Source organism: Pygocentrus nattereri, chromosome 2 (genome assembly GCF_015220715.1).
Source record: "Pygocentrus nattereri isolate fPygNat1 chromosome 2, fPygNat1.pri, whole genome shotgun sequence".
NCBI classification, from domain to species: domain Eukaryota; kingdom Metazoa; phylum Chordata; class Actinopteri; order Characiformes; family Serrasalmidae; genus Pygocentrus; species Pygocentrus nattereri.
In genome coordinates this window covers 29,442,915-29,464,185 of record NC_051212.1, presented here as the reverse complement: position 1 = coordinate 29,464,185, position 21,271 = coordinate 29,442,915, and the positions used below count along the sequence as shown (strand labels likewise).

General features: G+C 42.1%; 1 protein-coding gene across 1 annotated transcript in view; it reads left to right on the top strand.

Moving 5' to 3' along the window:
• ppargc1a (peroxisome proliferator-activated receptor gamma, coactivator 1 alpha) overlaps window positions 1-21,271 on the top strand; it is a 400,186-nt gene that overhangs the window by 357,564 nt on the left and 21,351 nt on the right. The window contains 1 exon segment of the mRNA XM_037547673.1: window positions 7,954-8,133. Within this exon segment, the coding sequence (XP_037403570.1) occupies window positions 7,954-8,133 (180 nt within the window).

Below are 21,271 nucleotides of genomic sequence, written 5' to 3'. Positions count from 1 at the left end.
AGAACAAGTTCTACAGATGCTATCAGGGGCCCCATTGAAAGTTTGACAGACTTAGCAACAGTAAAGGGGAGGTGTGACTTTTCCAAATGGTCAAATGCTTCATCTGCTAGGCTAGTTACACTCTTCAAGATAAAGGTCCCTAAATGGTTCTTGGCTAGACATATGGTTCTATGAATATCCTTTAACTGGCATACAATCTTATTGTATTCTCTACCCCCAATATATCTGATCCAGCTCATGAGGTCCTTTATAATTGGGTCTCCAGGACTAGGATCAAAAAACACTGCTTTAAAGAACCAACCACCGAAAGGTTCTTCAGTGAATCAAAAGTGATTCTTTTGTGGCACCACCCCAAAGACACTTTTCTGGCATCTTTATTTTAAAGACTGCACTAGTGTCCAAATCTCCTCCAGCTTTCATGCGCATATGTCATTCCAGACTCGTAAAAACGCTGCCCTGCCAGTGCCTGTTTTCCTGCCAGATTTGTGTTGTTCTCCATGCATCTTTCATGACTGCGTGGTGATTCTAACTCACCTTAATAACAGGCACAGATGGGGAGGCTTTTTTCACGCGTTGCTGCAACATGAATCTATGCATCTGGGCCCTGATCTCTTACATGACCATGATATTTTCACCCGAAGGGGGAGCGAGGCTTCGGCGTCGTAAGGCCTCTCTGCAAAATAACATGGGGCTTCCCCACCAAGTCCATACTTCTCTTTGGAGTTGTCTCCTGTTGTTGACACGCTGCTGTTTCGCACCATTGTTATTTCCAATTTCATAGTTGAGCCCTGGCTAGCATGCCCCAGCCCAGCTATGGCATTCACCGCAGTAATACACGCTGGACTCTCCAAGGTGGCAATCAGCCACACTCCAAACCCTCTGTGAAATGGCTGACTTTCGTCAATAGAAAGGCTATTGTTCTGCTAGAGTGGGGCTGAATAGCTTTCTTTCATTCTTCTCTGGAGATGACTTCCTTTCAGAAGTGTGGGGCTTTCATTTGCTGTAATTATCCTTAGCTTTATTTGTAGACTTAAGATGGTATCCTGTGTGCTGAGGTGGAGATGCATTTCAGGTGAGTCCCCCTCATTACTTTTTTAAAGTAGCTTTCATGTATTTTTCCTTTTGTTTTTTTTTCTTGCAGAGGGATATGTAATGATGATAAAACATGTTCGCTTCTCAGAAAGTGGAGAAAAGCTTCAGAGATGCTGGATTTGAAGATACAGGGCTGGATGTTGGTTTAGTATTCCTGGAGACATTAATTGAGCTGTTCATCATATGGATAAAGACGTGACTTCATTTCTTCATATTGTATATAATCTGTGTATATTGCTTTTCCATGTCTGATATCCGCCTGTGTTGGATTTCATCGGAAGCATGCTGCGGCAGCAGACCCATCCTGAAGGACATGCAATATGTTATCTATATAATTTACTTGGATTGGCATGCTGCAGTTCCAGCATGATCCTTGCATGCTGCCAGCAGTAACATGCACCATGGTAGAATGCCAAAGAATAGCAACATGGATACCAGGCGGATTATTAAAGCTTTGCCACAATGCATGGGCAATCATAACCCATGAGTAATTGGCATCTGTTCCAGAATGTCTAAACCATTTGCTTACCCTATCTTGTATACACTGCTATATGAGACTTGTGGAAAATGCATCCATTCTACTTTAGCAGGTTTTAGGAGAAACCACATTGAAAGAATCAGAGGCATAGTCTTTCCTCATGTCTACGAAACATGGTTTCCCCCACCACAAATGGTGGAATACAGCCCACAAAAGAAAAGAGTCAGCTTAGCAAACATGAGCACAGATGCCTTCAAACTGCAAGGTAAGCTCACCGGGCTTTGCCCCAAATCTGCCTCCAAGCCCACATTAATAAATGTTTTACTGGGCTGGTGTCTCCAAGCTTTCAGTAGACATAGCTTATCAGTGCATTTCTATGGGCAAGTAACCTTATCTGAAAAGAATTATATATACACTATCTTTACTGGGCAGTGAAATGCATGGCATGCAAATATACATAGTCGTATCTGAAATAAAGCCTGCCTCCAACTGAGATCTTATCATAGTTTTACTCTTAATTTCAGGATTACTGTGCACTGTTGAGATTTATTAGGCCTGAATTTCTCCCTGAATTATGCATCTTGTGTTGAGCTGATTTTTTGGTCGAGCATGGTCCCATCTGACACCTAAATCAACTGTCCATTGTCAAGTTGATGTACAGTCATTCTAACAGGGTACCGCCATATGCTTTCACGCTGATTTGCCTGTAGACTGACTCTGTCTAGAAGAGACTATCTACCCCTCTTGGAGACTTCATCTGCCAGCAGGAAAAAAGCAAACCTAATCAAAAGCCATTTGAAAGAAAATCACAACAGAGACAAGCCTATTTTTAGCCTGCGTTTTCTTAATTGGCATGACGAGTACAATCAGATAAGGTTTGCTTGGGTGTATGTGTGTGTGTGTGTGCGTGTGTCTCACATGCCTCTACCGTGCAATATGCAGCCATCCACTTCCATCCCTTCTGCTCCAGCCTGCAATCGCACCATTGGTGGGTTGCAGATTCATCTCTTTTTACGCCCATATTGTATCTACTCAATCATGCAATGGATAGGAAAGGTTGCCTGTGCTATTTGTCCGTATAGAGCATGTCAAAGCACATGCCTTTGCCACTATGGTTCAAACAGATTTTGCATATTATGAAATCCATCCTGCTTGAAGTTTTGTGGATTTGAGTGTTTGGCTCAGCGCTGGAGCGTTAGGCATACAGAGTTAAAGCCTTAGGGTGCTGTATATCTCCCCAAATATATTATATTCCTCTAGAATGTCATGAAATGCAATATTATAGTGCAGCCTACAGCCAGCATGCCACCAATATAATCGTGTGAACTGTAGCATGTCATGCAAAGGCATATATGGTTTGTGCTGGACATCTGTCCATGCTCTGAAAAATCCAGAATTCAATCTAATGGACGGCCCTTCTCCTGCTTGGAAAGGAGATGAGTTTATTTTCCATCTGAAACCAGGAAGAAAAAAAACCGTCCACATGAAATCCTATCACAGAGAGTATTAACTGCTGAGCTACCGTTAGCCACTACTCTGCCTCATGCTTTGTTTTGACTGTCTACAGAGCTGTTGTTGTTGGTCTGTACGCCACTGTTTCGTACACATGAAATGCTGACACTGTACACCTTGTCACCTGCTGCTTCATGAAAAAAGAGGCCGTGGAGAACGGATAAAACTAATCTGGCAGTTGGGATGATTTTCCATTCCTGCCCGGTTCTTTCTGCTGCTTGAAGCCAGACTGCGTCCAAGAGAGCAGCGTGCCGTTCACATGGAGAACAGGGCTCAGTGAGCAGAGCCTGTGCTCACATGTCACTCTGTAGACTACATAGAGAACAAATACCGCTCATAGTACAGCTGTCGAGGCGTGCGCGTGTGGCACAGCAGCAACAGAACAGATACCCATCCTCCTCGAAAACAACGTCAGCAAACATACATGGACAATGTTCATAAAATTCATGAAGCGAAAAAGTGTTAAAAAGTCGAAATAACTTTTTAAAAGACGTGCAAATATCATGACAATAAAAAAATTAATCTTTTTTTTTTTTTTTTGCTGCTCATGTTTTGGAGATCTGCGATAACGATTTTTCAGATTTGCTCACAACGCGGCCCCTTCGGCAACTGTTTACTTCGCCGAGCGAAAGTAATTAAGGATTAAAAGCTTTTCTTAAGCAGCACCAATACAGCAATTACACTGAGAGTAAGCAGTTCGCTGAAAAGGCAAAAGTCTACGCCGCGGCGCTAATACGTAAAGTATATACGCTCGGAGCGTAGCAGCTCTGAGCCCGGCGCTGAGCCCAGCGCTGAGCCCGGCACTGAACGCTCAACAGTCTCCGGCAGCCACGGCAGCACATCAGATCCTTTCGAGTGTTTTGACTAGCGAGCAGGAAAAAAACGACTCTTGCTGAAGCCAGTAACGTGAGCTTGATTAGCTCTAAACGACTGCAGTGACAACTGAAGAGAGTCTAAACACAGCGGCTGGCTGTTTTCCCTCACTTCCATTCCAACTCCACTCGATAACCTGAGAGGAAAGCAGCCGTGTCGGAGTCTCTTGGCAGAAACACGTCGCTGAGAGTCGTTGCTGGGGGGAGGAGGGAGGTAACGTTCCTTTTTCTCCCACCCGTAGTCCGGAAAGCCACGCCTTTCTGAGCTGTGATTGGCTCCTCGCTGGTGCTCAAGGCGCACGGCGGACTGCTCAGCTAGCCAATCGTAGGGCAGGAGGCAGACTCTTCTTAGCCAATCCACGCAGCGGATGGGCGTGACCTCGCGGTATACGGGTGGGAAAAGGAAAAACAGAGCGCACGGGATGGCTTTTACTACGCGGAGCACACGCCTCTTCTCCGTGACGTCTCCGGCGAGTAGCGGCGAGAGGGGAGTCACTCGCCTGCCTACTTTTAATAGCTTTGTCATGTGATGGAGAGCAGTTGTAAGACAGGTCGCCCTCGCTCTCTCGCACAGTGAGGGGCACTTCCTTGCATGAGAGCAAGCTGGAACCACTCGGATCTTTCTCCTCATCCTTTTGATTTTCTTTTTTTTTTTTCCTTTTTTGATTTTCTTTTTTATACACACATATTTTTCTTCCGCAACCGTCATTCAGTGTCTGGATGGCGTGGGACAGGTGCAACCAGGACGCGGTGTGGAGAGAACTAGAGGTGAGAAATAACGGCAAACTTAACAGGCTGAACTGACCGCCGGAGCCGGGCTTTCTTTTCTTTAAGGGGGGAAGGTGGACGTTGGCAGCGTTTTGCGTTCAGTGAAGTGGCTGTTTGCTCCGGTGCCCTGAGCGAAAGATAAACGGAGCTCCGGACCGCACGGGAATACACGGGTCGAGAGAGGAAAGGCTGTTTTTTATCTTTTTGAGAGAAATTGTGCTTTTTTTGGTGGGTTGTCTGGCATGTTTTCCCTTTTTTGTGTGGTTGGGCAGCAGGTTGAACGGCGAGCTGCGCCGTACATGCAGGTACCTGCTCGGGATCGCTCACATGTATCCGCGCCAGGTGCTGCCCACCGCAACTTCCTCCGTGCTCTCGGATTCCAGCCGTTTTAAAACGGAGCCCGAAGGGATGAGAAGTGCATGCAGACACTGACGCGCGTGTGAGCGCGTTCGGAAGAGAGCGAGAGAGAGAGTGTGAGAAGAGAGAGAGAGAGAGAGAGAGCGCGAGGGGGCCGGGGGGTTGTGTCCGTCCAGCTGACGGGATTTCACCAGCTCGGTGGATGAAGGGAAGTAACGCAGGCGATGCTGAGTGTGAGCGCAGGGAGCGACCCAGGCTGCGCTGATGGGCTGATGAGCTGTGGTGGTGCAGGACAGGTGTTTTAATGTGTTTAAATACGGGAACTGGAGTGAAATGAGGAGATTACACTGTGATCGCGCTCAGGGGAGTCAGTCTGCTGGCTGAGAGACAGCTGTACATACATGTGTCTGTCTGTGTGTGTGACTGTGTGTGTACTGCCTGCACAGCGCAGCACGTTTGTTTATTTCTGCCTTAATTTACCGGAGCGGTAAATGTAGCCTGTGAGACTGAAGCGGTGTGCAACATTTCAATTATTCATAGCATAGACGGCTCAAGTCTGACGCTGTATATCGAGTTTTTTGCCGTCTATGTTTAGCCTATTTATCGTTCATTACTTCGGTCATGCTGCTCTTTCCATTCGCCAGGCAGTCTCGCGGCTGCTTTCCAGTAAAGCACAATTGCAGTAGCTCTCTCTCTCTCTCTCTCTCTCTCTCTCTCTCTCTCTCTTCTAACGGCACCTGAGGAAGTCGATACAGACGTTGTGGGTGTTTAGATTCTCCTTGTTGTAATGTGAGCCTGTGGATCGCGCGCGTTGCGCCGCTGCAGGTTTGTGCGCGAAATCAAAGCTGCGCGCATTGTAGGGGTTAGTGCTGCTGAAGTGGGGCTCACTGATTGTGTGTGTGTGTGTGTGTGTGTGTGTGTGTGTGTTTGGGTCTTGTGGCCACGCGCCCTTAGTCGAACTCTGGCGTCATGCTCGTGCGCCTCGTGGGTAAGCAGTAGCCCCGCCCCCATCTCTCTCTCTCGCTCTCTCTCTCTCACTCTCACTCTCTCACAGTCTCCCTCTCACACAAACACACACATACACACCACACACACACACACTTCACATGCATAGACGTTCACTTAGCACTCAGTTTGTATTGCTTTCTTCGTGGTGTCTTTCAATTAAACTGTTACTGTAGCTGGATTCTGTCTATCCTGACCCATCTCCCACTTTAACTTAATAAACCAAAAACCCAAAAGTAACCAAAAGAAATCTGGGAATAATTAATGAATAAAAAGAGTACTTTGATGTAAAGGCTGCTTTTCTACCTAAAACATTTTTCCCCTTGTGGTTATTTTCCAGATGTCCCCACAATGACAATATCTTGTCATCCTGGGAACATGGGGTCCCCGCGTAGAGCTAAAAACATGGCAGCACATACACAAAACATGTCCAAACCGTTTTTTTTGCGCAAGCTTGCACAAATAAGGCCCGGTCACTTATAGAAACCAGAGGGATGGAGGAAATGTTTGTGTTGGAAAGCAATGCGTAAGCACAGTTACGGGCTCGTAATTAAAACTCACAGGGTGCGCAGAGCAGAAGGTGCAAAGGTGAACACATTATGGATGCAGCGCAAGCGTTTCGACTGGATCCTGCCCACAGCCCTCTTCTCAGTCTTCTTTACTGTAGATACTGTATGATTTATCCCCTGAGGGCTGTATGACCACCCCCCCCCCCACACACACACACTCACACACTCACTCACACCAAAACCACTGCATTTTGTTTATGGCTGCTTTGTTCCCGTTTTGAAGGTTCAGACATAGGAACACAATCTTCCTCTGCTGCTTTGATTACTTACACAATCATAACAGGATCCAGACATAATGGCACAGCTCTGACAGACTGACCAAACACTCCAGTGTCTATCCTTAATGCATATGCAGAAAAAAATAGCAGAATAAACAAATAAACAGATGAATAAAAAAAAAAACACAATGCAGGTTTGCAAAATCATTCCAGGAACTTGTTTACACAGCAAACACAAGCCAATTGTAGATCTGCAGTGTTATAAAGCCTTGGATAGATTTGAAGGTTGGCAGGTTTTAAGTGTGTTGATCCCAGTGTTAGCAGTTCGATGAAGCCTATAATTTGTGTTCGAGGAGCCACGCAGCAGCTGCCGCACTGTTGCATAGTGAGGCAGTTGGCGAACAGTCGAAATATTAATAGGCAGCGCTGCAGAAACATCTTTCTCCAACAGAAACAGAGAAATTATATAGTATTGTCCTTACATACAGCATGTTAAGCATTGGAGTGCGTGGCATAGTGGAAGAACTGGAGAGAATTATAGAAACTATACTGACCACAACGTTCATATGTTACTTCTCTCTCAGTCAACACTTTAAACCCCAAATACTGAAAAATAAAGGACTTACTGCAGTGATGCCACTAAAGAATATTTTAGTGTGCATGTGAAGAACCTTAAAGAACCTACACAAGTTAAGGGTTTTTTCCTAGAACCATCTGTCCAGGCTTAGAACCATTCAGGAAGATTGTTTAACCCCTGAAATAACAAGGCTTATTACATAATAAGGCTTACTTTTCAGTAACTACAGGGACTTCAGTGCTGTCAGGTTATTCATGGGTTATAGAAGTGTGTAACACACCTTTGGCCATTTAAGGGGTTAAACAGTATACTGTAGATATTTGTAATTGTATAGAAGCTTATATTCTTACATCATATAAACTTATATAAAAAATAGGAGCATTACTTGCATCTAACTTTCATAGTAGTTGCTGAATAATCTTTAGTGTTGTTTCTGTAGTCTGAGATTGGCTGGTTTGTGCACATTTCACTCAGAAGGAATGACGGTCATTCTTTTCTTTTGCAGTGTGCTGCCTTGGTTGGGGAAGACCAGCCCCTTTGCCCTGACTTGCCCGAACTGGACCTCTCCGAACTGGACGTCAGCGACCTAGATGCGGATAGCTTTCTGGGTGGACTCAAGTGGTACAGCGACCAATCAGAAATAATTTCCAGCCAGTATGGCAATGAGACGTCCAATCTGTTCGAGGTAAGGAGGGCCATCTTTTGCTGGCACATACCCACTGTTGTATTTTTTCACTAAATAGATGCAAGAGGACATTGGTTAGGTTCAGTGTGTTACACTGAAGACTTGGATTGGAACTCTGAAGAGGTCATCACAAAAGTATAAGGCACCCGACTATTGAATGTTCACGCTCTAGTTTACAGGGTTTAGAGATCATGGAAAGTATGAGCGAGTGAGTGCTGGATTCTTTGAAAGCTTTGATAGTTAATATTGGATAAACTGCTGTGTTTGGGTTTTCGTTATCCTTCGGAAAGTACAAAGGAATATTCTATTGACTCATGTTTAGGGTCTTGATATTGTGATAAGCCAGCAACCTTTGCCTACTACGTTAGCTTTGTGTTTCTGTCGTGGATGCCTTATCAAGCCTTAAATTGCTCACTTACAGGAGAGGCTGCTTATAAACTCCCAAAGTAGTGGTTAAGCCAGAATGCTACTGATTGTGGATGGAGACAATAATGGGTTAATACCTCAAGCGACCTACACATTAGCTCCCTCATTAATGGCACACATACTGTAGTTTATTTTGAGTCAGTGGAGTAATGCTCTGTTCTTCTAGCTCACTGAAATCTTAGTCTAGCAGTAAATCAAGCGTGTCAGCTTCTAAATGAGCCGGGCCGATTTCAGTGCTGTCATGTTGCTGAAAGAGGAGGAGGGGTTAAAGCTTTACACTTGTTACTCTGTAGCATTTTCCATCACTCACACAGAAAGCAAAGTCCAGAGGAGAAGAAACATGGCAGATGAAACAAAGCGGCTCAGGCCCGGGCTAACTGGCTAGTTCATTACGCTCTTATCTGTGGAGATACAGAGGAAAAATGATAACACGGCTTTGCTCTTCGTCAGTGGAAGCGAGCGCTTGGTGAAAGAGCAGGGACTGTTTTTGCTCAGGCTCGCTGGTGCTTGTTTGTGAGAGCGTGTACAGGGCTGTGCGCTGTGCTGGCCCTGGGGACTGTACAGTGACTCTGTGGTGTTATACAGTCACTCTGTGGGGCCTCATGGTTCCTGTGGCGGGAGGAAGAGGAGAGAGAGGGCAGGATATAAATACCTGTGTGTTTGTTGGGTCTTAAACACTGTATCAGTGTCAAGGGGCTTAGAAACAATGTCCAAGCCCTGTTCAGACATCCATATTTTTGTTGTTCCTCTCACAGTTCATAACTTCAATGTAATAATAAAAGCCGATCATTTAGCATTATTTAAAGCAGGTGTTTTCAATCGAAGTTTTAAAAATGTAGAAGAAGCATAGAAGAACCATTTTTAGGTACTTGAAGATGCATGTTTATAAAGGAGATGTGTGAGTGGGAAAGAATCTAAACTTTTAAACATTCTTTACCAATTTAAGGGTTCTTTACATTATATGGAGGTAAATATGCAAATATAGTTCTCTAAGAAACCACCCATTTAAAAGTTCTTTGAGGAACCCAGAATGGCATCACACAAAGGCACCTTAATCTTTAGTGCATTTTAGTGTATTTTATAACATTTCACTACATTGTGTTGCTAAAATACTTAAAAAATACATATACATTTATTGCATTTGAATAAGCTATATATAGGATACAGATATCATTGAAGGAGGGCACACTGGACAGCTTTGATTTAAACCTTAAATTTATGGCATTTCCATCACTCTATCCTGTCCATTTTTAGACAAGCGGCAAAGAAAATATGAAGAGGTAACGCATTTGATTTCTTCTTTTGTTATTGTAAATGTCAACAAAAAAGTTTTACTGTGCACTTAAAAAAAGTGACAATTTGCATATCTCATTCATAGAAATGCTTAGAGATCAAAAGCCGTTCTGTGGCATCTCTCTGAACAGCGTATTTTAGGTACCTTCATTTTTAAGGGTGCACTGTTAGACATAAAGGTACTGTGCAGGTACATTTATTGTTCATCAAGGTACAAACAATGTAAATGTACCCTCAAAAGTACAACAGTGGTTATAAGGTACAATTGTGCACTTTAAACAAGTTTTTCCTAAAAGTACAAATTTGTACCTTTTCATAACCTAATGTTTAAAACAGAACAATAAAATGAAAAGCCTGGAGAAGAGATGGCGTGTGTGGAGTCAACACAAATGTAAATGTAATGTCAATGGATTATGGTACAATTGTTACCTGACTAAAGTAGCTGAGATGTACCCTTGACAGTACTACCCCAGTGTCAAGAGGGGTACTGCCTCACTGACAGTTTCATACTTTTTCCCCCCAAGAGTGTGTAGATCAGTTTGTGCTAGATATAAGGTTACTAAATGAGCCATTTAAAGGTTAAGGGATAAAATCTGAAAAATGCTTGCAGCTTGTTGTTGATTAGAGATTTGAAGAACTGATGCATATTTACTGTCTCACTTTTATCCTTCGAGTTGAATTTAGCACTGTATGCCTATACTACTGATATTGGCCAGGGGCTATGAGTAGGCCCTGCAGCAGTGGTGTAGGGTATTCATATCAACACTTAAGTATGCGTGTTTCCAGTGCACTGCCGCTGCTGGCCTGTATGGGTCACTACAGCGCTCAGCAGCGACGTGAAGACAGGTTAATAAATGGCCAGCTCTTGTGTAAAGTGAGTTGGCAGAACTTTTTCATCTCCTCCCCTTGCTCCTATTCAAACCCCTGGCAATGTTTTCTTAACCCGCATGACTGCAGTGTAGTTAATAGGTGGCCTGCCTAGTCTTCTAAACTCACACACTCAGGCACACACTTTCTCACACTCTCTCTCTCTCTCTCTCTCTCTCTCTCTCTCTGTCTCTCTCTCCCCTCATACTCTCTGTCCGAGTTACACCACACGCACTCCGCCCTCCCCTCCTGCGCATCTAGCTTCAGGCCTTTTTAATGAATCGGATTCAGTGAAGTCATTTATTTCATGTCTTGCTCTTTTCTGACATTTTTACATCATGTCCCATTATTGCAGGGCCGTGCAGGGCTGGCTAGCAGGCAGATGAGTGAGAGAGATAGCAGTCAGTAGGGCAGCGCTGCCTACTGAAAGGGTGTGACGTGATAGCTAATGCCCTTCAGTTCCCAGTTATCAAGCACATCTCTGGGGCTAAAATGCAGTGGAGGTGGGGGCCGGCGGGGGGGCCTTTCCTTTGCCCCATAATGCTGGGCTGCACTGTCACTGACCAGCCATCTCCTGGGAATGGACTGGAGAGGTGTTAGAACAATTCGCCAACAAATTTGTAAAAGACATGGCAGTCAGAGACAAGGTCTTCTTACCCTTCTTCTCTTTTTTGCCCTTTATGCATAATTTCTATACATTTAAATACTGTCACATGCCAAATACTGTAGATACTCTTGTGTGCATTTGCATGCATTTACAAACTGTACATTCAAGTCTTCAAAAAGGCATGGTTGTTTTTCTTTCTTTTCTCTTTTTTTATTGTGTTTACATATAAATATATAATCACAACCATATACCTCCATTTTTGTCTCTGTTTGAAAATGGCAACTGATATTTATGCTGTGTGAAAATTTCATAACAAACGGACTAACAGAAATGGTTGAAAACGGACTTAATTATTAACGAAATATTGTTTAGGTTTTGTTCAGTTCATGATGACACACTGAAATATGCATTTCTATGCCTTTTAAGACATTTAAACAGCATTGCCAATTTCCAAGCAACATTCTAGGCCTCATTCTCAAGTAAACATTGCCAATGTCATCATTACTGCTCATATCTCTGAAACAGAAAGTGTATAGAAGGAGAAATTGGTTATTTATTATAACTTATTATAAACTTAATGTTTACTTTTCAAAATTTCTCACTGGTCCATAAATAATTATAAAAATAAATCACAAGGAATTCCAAGGTTTTCTTATGACAGCAACATTACCAATATTCAGTTTTTCTTAGTACGTGTATATTATTATTATAATTATTATATTACTAATACTACGTGTATATACACTCACTTATATAGCTACAGTAGTCTTTCTAGAAGTGCTAGTATCCAGCAGTTTTTGTTTGATATGCCTACAATTTAAACCTAATCAGCAGTTTAAAAAAGTGGCTAATGTGTAATAGAATGGTAACCAAGTAGAAAGTTTCACAGAAATGAAAGAATTTATGGCTCAACAGGCCAAAGACTGATGATTAACAGAGGGGTGGTGAAACTGTTTACGTCCGGCCTGTTTGAAGAGTAGCTTTGACGTGAGTGTAGAACGTCAGTGTTTCTATCAGTCCCCATCACCAAAGGTCAAAACTATAATCTCTACATGCTAAAGGCTGTATAGCCATGCCTACATCAGTGGCTTGAATCTATAATCTACTGACTCAAGTCTAACTTGTTTTTTTTTTTTTATTATTATTATTTTTTTTTTTAATACACTGCTTTCAATCACTAAATAAAATATGCCACCAATTATTGCCCAGCTGTCTTCCAAAGTGACATTCTGTAGCCAGAGCATTCTGTTTGGTCTTAAAAGTAGTCATGAAATTCAGATTAGGGCAGTTCCGAGCTGCCCTAATATTCTAATGGAGAGGCTCTCTCCTTCTTAGCATACATGCTAAACTTGGTTAACTCTTTGATTGTCCAGCATGCTGGCCCTTGAATGGCCTCTGCTACTGTATCCACAGCAGAAGTGTGTTCTCTATGTACTGCACGGAATAGAACAGTCCCTGGCTCCAACAGAGATCGCCGTGGCCCTTTATTTTGAGGGCACTTGACACCTAGTCAAAATAACTGCCCAGCGACTGCCCTACTGTATTAGATCATCCAATGAGGATTTATTGCTATTTGAAAGCATGAGTGTGCTGCCAGAGAGAGCGTGGAATTCTGACTTGGTCACAATGTAAAAAGCAAAAGGCGCCGTCCCTGCTTTTGTCAGGGGTATGTGAGTGTGGCTGGTGTTGACTGATCAAGACTTTGACCACACGTTGACATGTCACTCAGCTGTTCATGAGGTGCAACTGCCAAGGGGACTGTGTGTGTCCCTTACAAAAAAAGAACAGTTGTAATACAATAAGAAACTATAATATTTCCCTTGCAGTGGCAAATGGTGTTCCACAATTTTGAAGCTATGAAACTGAACTCAGAACAGTAAACCACAGAAAGTGTCTGTGCATTCTTCGATCTATAAGAACCCATCAATAAGAAAAAGTTTGATCACAATAAATGAAGCTCTAAGATTCCCATTGGGATCCTGTAGAAATTCCTGTAGTATTACAAGAGGTATCGGTTGATGAAGTTCTGGAGTAAAAGTAGATGTTCTTTGAGTTAAAGTACAAGTATTATATCTGTGTTTCTACTGAGTAAACGTTCAAAAGTAACTGCCTGTGAGCATACATAAAAAGGTAATAGAGTAAAAGTAACCAAAAGTAAAAGTTCCAGATCCTGTACAATATTGTATTGATAGACTGTTATGGAGATCTATGTGGCTGGAGACATGAAAAACTTCATCATATCTGTAGCCACACAGGTCTATTTATCAGCAAAATAAAATATAACTCAAAGTTCTTTTACATACCACATTTTATCTTGCATTTGTGTTAGTGTAGTATGAAAACAGTGTTAAATTTTCAAATTTTATCATTAATTCACTACACAGTCCATATACGGAAACCGTATTGGAAAAACAGTATATTTTGAAATTCATATACTGAGGCAAATTATTTGCGCATAGCAGCCTACCACAATTCTGTGCCTGGACTGCTTTTTGAATGAGGCACAATACAGCTCATCCAATAAGAACAGTGATCACTTACATGTCTTCACTGACCACAAAATGAAATACATGCCTGTTTAAACACATGAGCTGTCCTTTACATTGTGTTAACAATGCATACTGAGTGGTCCAACAGAAATGCTCTGAATTTGCTTGTAATGAAATCTCTTAAAATTAACTTACATTAAAAGTTAAGAATGTATTTACCTTTTCCTGTGAAGTTACTATTTTGGAGTATTTTTTGGGTTATTTGTTTGTTTTGTTGTTCTTAAGTGGTGCAGCCGGCTAAGCATTGACCCTATCATTAGACGATCAGCAGTTCAATCCCCAGTGATGCTACAGCCATCCATGGCTGAGAATCCAAGAGAGCACAATTGGACTTACACTTTGAGGGTGGGTCGGATGGCCCTTCTTCTCTCCCCATCACTTAGCGTGATGCTAGGCAGCACAGGTGTGCGTTGGCTGATGTAACAGAACTGTCAGTTACTGCTTTCCTCCAAGTGTTCAGCTGTCTGATGACATTGCGTTAGCAGCAGTTCAAAAAGATGCAGTAGCTGGCTATACATGATTCCGAGGAAGCTTGTGTTTGCATTCGCCCTCCTAGTACTGGAGGTGTCATTGTGACTGGGGGAGTCCTAACTAGTGGGTGGAATTGGATATGACTAAACTGGGGAGAAAAAATGGAACCCCCAAAAGAAATACAGTAGAGTACTTTTACTCAAGTAGTATTTTATGAAGAACACATCTACTTTTACTCAAGTACAGAAGTATTGTACTTCCTCCTTCCTCTAAGTATTACTCTACTACTAGAGATGTATGTGTTTATGCATTAATCACAGAAGTGGAAGAGTCTACAGAATATCAGATGGCGCACAAACACTTCCCCCAGACAGTAGCTAGTTTGCTTCCTGCTTGTCTACTAATTCGTTGATCTATCACATAGACACATCTGTCCAGTCATACATCAAACAATAGAAGGAGAGGGTGATTGATTACAGCTCGCCTTTGCTGCATTCCAAAGTCAACAAGCATACCTCAGAACACACACACACGCGTGCACGCACACGTTAACAGTGACTGCTGATGGCTTCGCATGTTTAATTTGCAAATTTATGCTGACATTTGAAGGCACACCACTACTTGAGCTGCAGCAGTTCAGCTGGGCTGAGCACATTATCATATTGTGCTGTATAATATGATTTCCTCAAGTGAACACTTATGAAACACACGCACGCACGCTCACACACACACACACACACACACACACACACACACACACACACATTCTCACACAGAGGATTGCGTCGCTGCTCTCCTTCTTGAAGCACATGCATTCATAAGTGGCTCAGTGTCAGCCAACTCAGAAACATTGCTAACAATGGTAAAACGGCTGTATACTTTGCTGCCGTTTAACAGCTTCTGTAGTGACTGTTGTTGTTTTTGTTTTTTTCATCTGTTGTTTACTGTGCTGTGTCATCTCACCACCAAGGAGCCGTTGCCGGCAGGTCTACTTTGATCCTGCTGTTTGCTTTAAAGGCATTTGTGTAATTTAAGCGCACTGTTTGTGAGATAATTTGGAGTATCTTTCTCTTTCTAATTTATAATCTTGGGTGAGTTTTTGGTGAAGTTTGCTGTTTTCTTAGACTCCTTTTACCCCATAACAAGCCATGGGCCTGCCCCAAGTTTTATTACACACTTCTATAACCTAAGAATAGATCCATTAGTTTGCATTGAAGTTCCTGTAGTTACTGAATAGTAAGACTTTGTATGAGATAAACCTGGAATGGAATAAGCGGTAAATAACTGACTTGCTATTACTGGTGGAAATTTTTATCAAGCAAGAAACAGACTCCAGACATATACAGCTATAATTATTAATTAAAGCCAACCAAACTTGGTTTTCTGGACATATTTTGTGGGTTCCACCTATCTTTGACAAATTTTGCATAGTTAAATTATTAAGATGGAAACAAAGTTGTTTAAAGTGGTTTGATATGAAATACTGTGTGACAATATAGGTGTGAACCAGACTTATGAAGTGCTTAATTCCTCTGAAAGCATGCTCAAAGAACGTTATTACACGAAATGGTCATGAATATGCTACCTGATGCATTTGATTTGTGATCGTTTTGAGACAAGATTTTGGCCTAAACTATATTTTTCAACATTTTAAAAAATCCATTCATATGGAACATTGTAAGGCAGACCAGTACCCAGAGAAAACTTGCTTTTTCCATGACTTATCATCAGTTTACCATGATCAACACTGCATATAAAAAAAGAAAAAAGACATGTGACTCTTCATTTTGTATAGTAAATAAATTATATGTGTGTTGTAAACATCACAACCCCTGGTTTCTTTAACCACCACTGTAAAGAGAGCCAAACTGTCAGTTTTTCTACAACATTCTGCATTCTGAAAGGCAGTTCTCCTTTACAAGGATGCTGTAAACTAGGAGTAGATTCCAAGTGTATTGCTCAGCTTATTTATTTAGTAACTACTATGAATCAGTCAACTACCATAGAACTAACATGTATGTTGTGTAGTTATGAAAGTGTTGATATACTATTAGTAATAATAAAGTAATACTAAGGCATACCAATAAGACGCAAAGAGTTAAGTTAGTTTTTCTTTAATTCCTTCAGTGCATTTCAATCAGACTGGACATCTCAGCCTCATCATCTCTGCTCTGGTGCCTGCAAGGCCAGCAGACGAGCTGGAGAGAAAAGGCTGGACTCCCAGCAGGCGAATATATATTCACCTGCAGCTACTTCACCATGGTAGAAAAGGGAAGAAGAAATGAAAACGCAAAAAAGCGAGAGGAGGAGAGGAAGGAGGGACGCAGAGAGGGAGGAAAGGAGGGGGGAGAGAAGGAAGCATCACTTGCAGTTGGAAAATTGTCCCCGTAGGGCATGTTTGGAAAAGAGCAAGTTAACATCTTATGGTTGTTGCCCAGCTCTTCCACCCCCTTCCTCCCTCTCTATGCATTTCTCTCTCCATCTATCTCTCTTTTTCCATCACTTGCTGTCTCTCCACACTCTCTATTCATAGCCATACTGATACTGATACTGTGAGTACCTTTTTTTTTTTAAATGGCCATTTTATGGTGTCTTACCTATGCCTACTTTAATATTTTAAGTCGCTCCGATGTAACTGAAATACTTCGGCTTTGAACGCGCTGTTACTTTTACTGCTAACTGTGTAATAGCCACACCTTCGTATTTTACGTGCAGCTAGTTTTACTGTGTTTTGACGAAAAGTCTCTAGTTTAACCATAGTCACCAAATAATAGTCAACAATTCAGATATTTAAAACTTCCATTTTAGTCTTAAAATAGTTCCACATTGCTGGCATTTTGTGAACTTCTAAAAGTGTGTCTCACTGCTGCAAGTTATGTACAAGATCCGTGTACGTCACTTCTATGGCAGTGGCGAAAATAGAGAGCAATGGGGTAAAATAGCCGTAGGAAAGGATTGGAATTAGATCGAGCTTAATATAGCTGATACTGCTGCATTAAAATAGGCCTGGAACGGCTCCCGCAGAGTCGGATCGTGGTGTCCGTAATTTTAACCCATGGTACAAAGTCTAGAGCTGCTGACAGGGAGAGACGCTGAAGCTTGATTTTAGGCTTAGCTTGAGGGAAACAGCCCAAGCTGAGCTCTCCTCTCAGCTACCTGACACTCATCTTAAAGCCCATTTAACACTCCTTTACCCCTATACACACCCCTGGAGAGCAGAGAGAGAACATGAGGAATACCTGTGCATGTGTGCCACCCTGAGAGAATGGAAGAATTCATTTAGCAGAAGCACGCAGAGGTGTGGCAGTGTGGACGGTTTTTTGTTTTTGTTATTTTTCTGATTTTGGGGGAAAAAAGTGTGCGCTTGTTTGTGTATGTGATTGAAGACATATAATCAATAGTGGTGTCAAAATGAATGTTATTGAAGCCATTAACACATTTTCCTAGTTTGATCCCTCTAACCATCTGCAGTTCCAGGCTAAAGCCCAGCTGTTCCCGTACTGTAACATGCAATGCTTGAGTCCATAACTTTAGCCTTCTCATTCAAATACAGCTTTCAAATGGCAAATTATTTCCAGCTACGGTTCCTCTTAATAAAATCTAAAGTAACGATATGAGAGCTGGAACATGCAGAGATTGTTGCTTTCACTGGACATCAAACATGGAAACAGCATTCACCCTATAGAAATCATGTGATTTTGATGTGTCATGCATTTATAACATGAAATTAATGTTACTGAATTATTGTCAGAACAAAATGTGCACTGTTTTTGAAATGGGGGGAAAAAAATCTGTCTCAGGGTCAAATGTGAAATAAATGCAATTAACTACACCAATTAATGCGATTGATCACGATGAATTATTTTAATCTCTTGACCGACCTAGTCTGAACCAATCAACATCATGCTTGTGATCCAGCAGTGTTTATCAACACTTTGCATGTGTATACTAATCTTTATCTATGGCTTTCCAGTCACTGGTGTGGATTACTTTAAGCATTCCTCTTCATGTGGCTGCAGTGTATGCATGTATGAATGTATGAGTGCACTGGTGTTACCTCAGCCACCCCAACATGTCTAAAGTTTCGTCTGCTTATAAAAAGCATTTGGCTGTCATGGACCTGGAACACACTGTACTATGCCAGTTGAGCTGAGGTCAGGACTGAAGCACTACAAGTGGGGTCACATTTGTGACCCTGTGTTACCAACAAGGCCTCTCACAAATCACATTTTATTGGGACAAAGCTGCTCCATTTAGAAGTCACCCTTTCACACAGATTTCACACTTGTTGCCTCTCCCTGACCGCTAACCTTTAAGCGTGCAAGGGCCTCACACTCATAGTTACATAACTTACATGCTGTCTCTGTCAAAACCTTGTAACCCAGTTGTTTTCATGTTTATATGAAAATGCCAGCTGCCTTTTTTATGCTGTGTGAACATGTCATAATGAATGGACCAGTAGAAATAGTTCAAAATGACTTGCGTCACATTGTCCTTTAAATTTAAGAAAGTTTTTCTCATCCTGTGCAGTTATTATTATAGAGGTGCAATTGCATGTAAAAGTTTGCACACCTCCAGTCAAATTACACTTCCTGTACAGGGATCACACTTAAATATGGCATGTATCAGCCTGGTATATATACATATGGTATATGTATATATATACCAGGCTGATACAGTGCTCACCACATATTTTAACCCAGGGCTTCTAATTTTAATATATATTCTAATATATATATAAACCTTCACTTAGAAAATGTATCTGACCGGGGTGCCCAAACCTTTGCATACAACTGTACCATGTTAACAGGAAAAAAATATTCTGCTCAAAACTGACCATTCAGGGTTGATAAATAAACATAAACATTTGAAGTCTGCATGATTGTAAACACTTAATCACATTCTGTATTTAGAAATTATGTACAGGCTACACAGTCCATACATATATATCTTGTCACATGCCATCGGACTTTCATATCCACAGGTATGCACAGTCCTACAACTCCACACGTGCAGTTTTCAGAAGGCTTTTTGTAGTTCTCGGACACTGAATTGGAGCAGTAGCGTTGGCTACGTTGTGAGTAGTAGGGCAAGCCAGTGTGGCCTATTTTTAGCCCGGGTGGGTAATCTCTTCTAAGAGCCTTTCGGGGCCTGTCTCTCTCTCTCTAACCTGGCCGGAAACACTGAGCCAATAAGCCTTGGGTGTCTGGCTCACCTCACTTCAGAGAGAGAGAGAGAGAGAGAGAGAGGGAGAGCGCCTCAACGCGGACACTTCCTGGATTATTTAATAGTTCAGCCTTCTGGTGTGGGGGAGTTTGGATCTCTAGATTCCAGGAACACTGCTACTCTCTGGACTTACGCAACGGTGGTTTAAATCATAGTCCTTTTGGGCAGGAAGGGAAGAATGCAGCATGGAATATCATGACATGCAGAGCATGGCGTCATTTAGGCTTATCTGTGCTTGTTAAAAGCTAAGATTGAAATTGCTGGGTATGTTGGTCTTTAAGCGACAGTTTGCCAAAAAACCTCATTTAAATAAACTGGTGACTTAAGACAAAATAGCGAAGTGATTCTCAGTTGGCCCACATGCTTGTTCAGTGTCAGAAACCACATAATCAATTTTATTTGAGATTACTTAACAACTCTGCATAGTTGGAGGCAAGTGATTTTAGCAGGCAGTTTACACAGTGCTAACTTGTGAGGTATAAGTTTCTTTTAGCTACATGAGACTTCTAGCCCCAGTGCAGACCTGAAGAAGCAAACTTTACAAACCAAACATGTCTTGCCTGATGTATTACATCAGGAGTAAAGAGGGAAAATTGTGTAAATTCGTTTTTCACTGTGAAGTGTTTTTTTTTTTTTTTTTTTTTTTTACATGTACTTTTGAATTCAACATATAGAGTTGACCATAATGGGTCATAGCTTGGCTGTCAATGTTGATAGTTTTCTGTGAGATTCTGTACTCTTGTATTTGGATTTTACTGAGGTCCAGTTTTCCTTCTTGTTTGTCTAGGTCACGTATTGATTCCTGTGCTAAAAGATTTTTCTTGTTCATTTGAACCTGAGCCCTGTTTTCTGAGAAGTGGACCTATGCTCCCCTACACGTACTATAGTCTAAAGTCATACCCTTAGAAGGTAAAAAGTATGTATGAATCTTGCAGCAATAATCCCCTTACAAAGTCATGGTCTGACAAAGCTTCCCTCAACAACACCCCAGGGCCAATGAGAGAAAGAGAGAGAAAGGGAGAGTGATAGAGTGCGCAATAGAAGTCAAGGTAAAAGATAATGCATTTATTTAGTAATCAACAAATAGCTTTTATGCAGAGGGTGAGGGTGCAATAGCAGACTCTGATAAGATCGTTTGCTTTCAGGTGTTTTGCTGGCTACTGTAGTCAGCATTGAGTGTAAATTGAATAGCATGACCTTTTGCCGCTGAATCAAATTGACTGCATTTCCACAAAGATTTGGCGCTTTCAATTATCATAAATTTTTGATATTGGGGATGTAACCTGTTCCCCCTTCGGCACACGCTCATCCACGTGCGCTCTCGCACACAAGCTCACACGTAGGCTCACACACCCACACCTAAGCGGAGTGGGTTCCTTTGGCCTGCTTGGCTTTGCTGGTTGTGATGGCATGCCCTTCCTGCTAGTTTCAGTGATAAATGACAGGCTGCCCCGCTTCAGTGCCGCTGATGAGCCTGCCAGCAGCAGAAAGGTCAGAGGGGGATCCGGAGGGTAACGAAGCGCTCTTAACGAGAGAGGACACACAACACAGACAAACCCAAACAAGCTGTATACATACACGTATGACAACAAGAGATAACAAATGAAAACCCCTATACACATGAGCTCACACCTGCCAGTTAGACCTGTGATTTCAGTTAAAGACAAAGTTCTCTCTCCCTTTCTCTCTCTCTGCCACT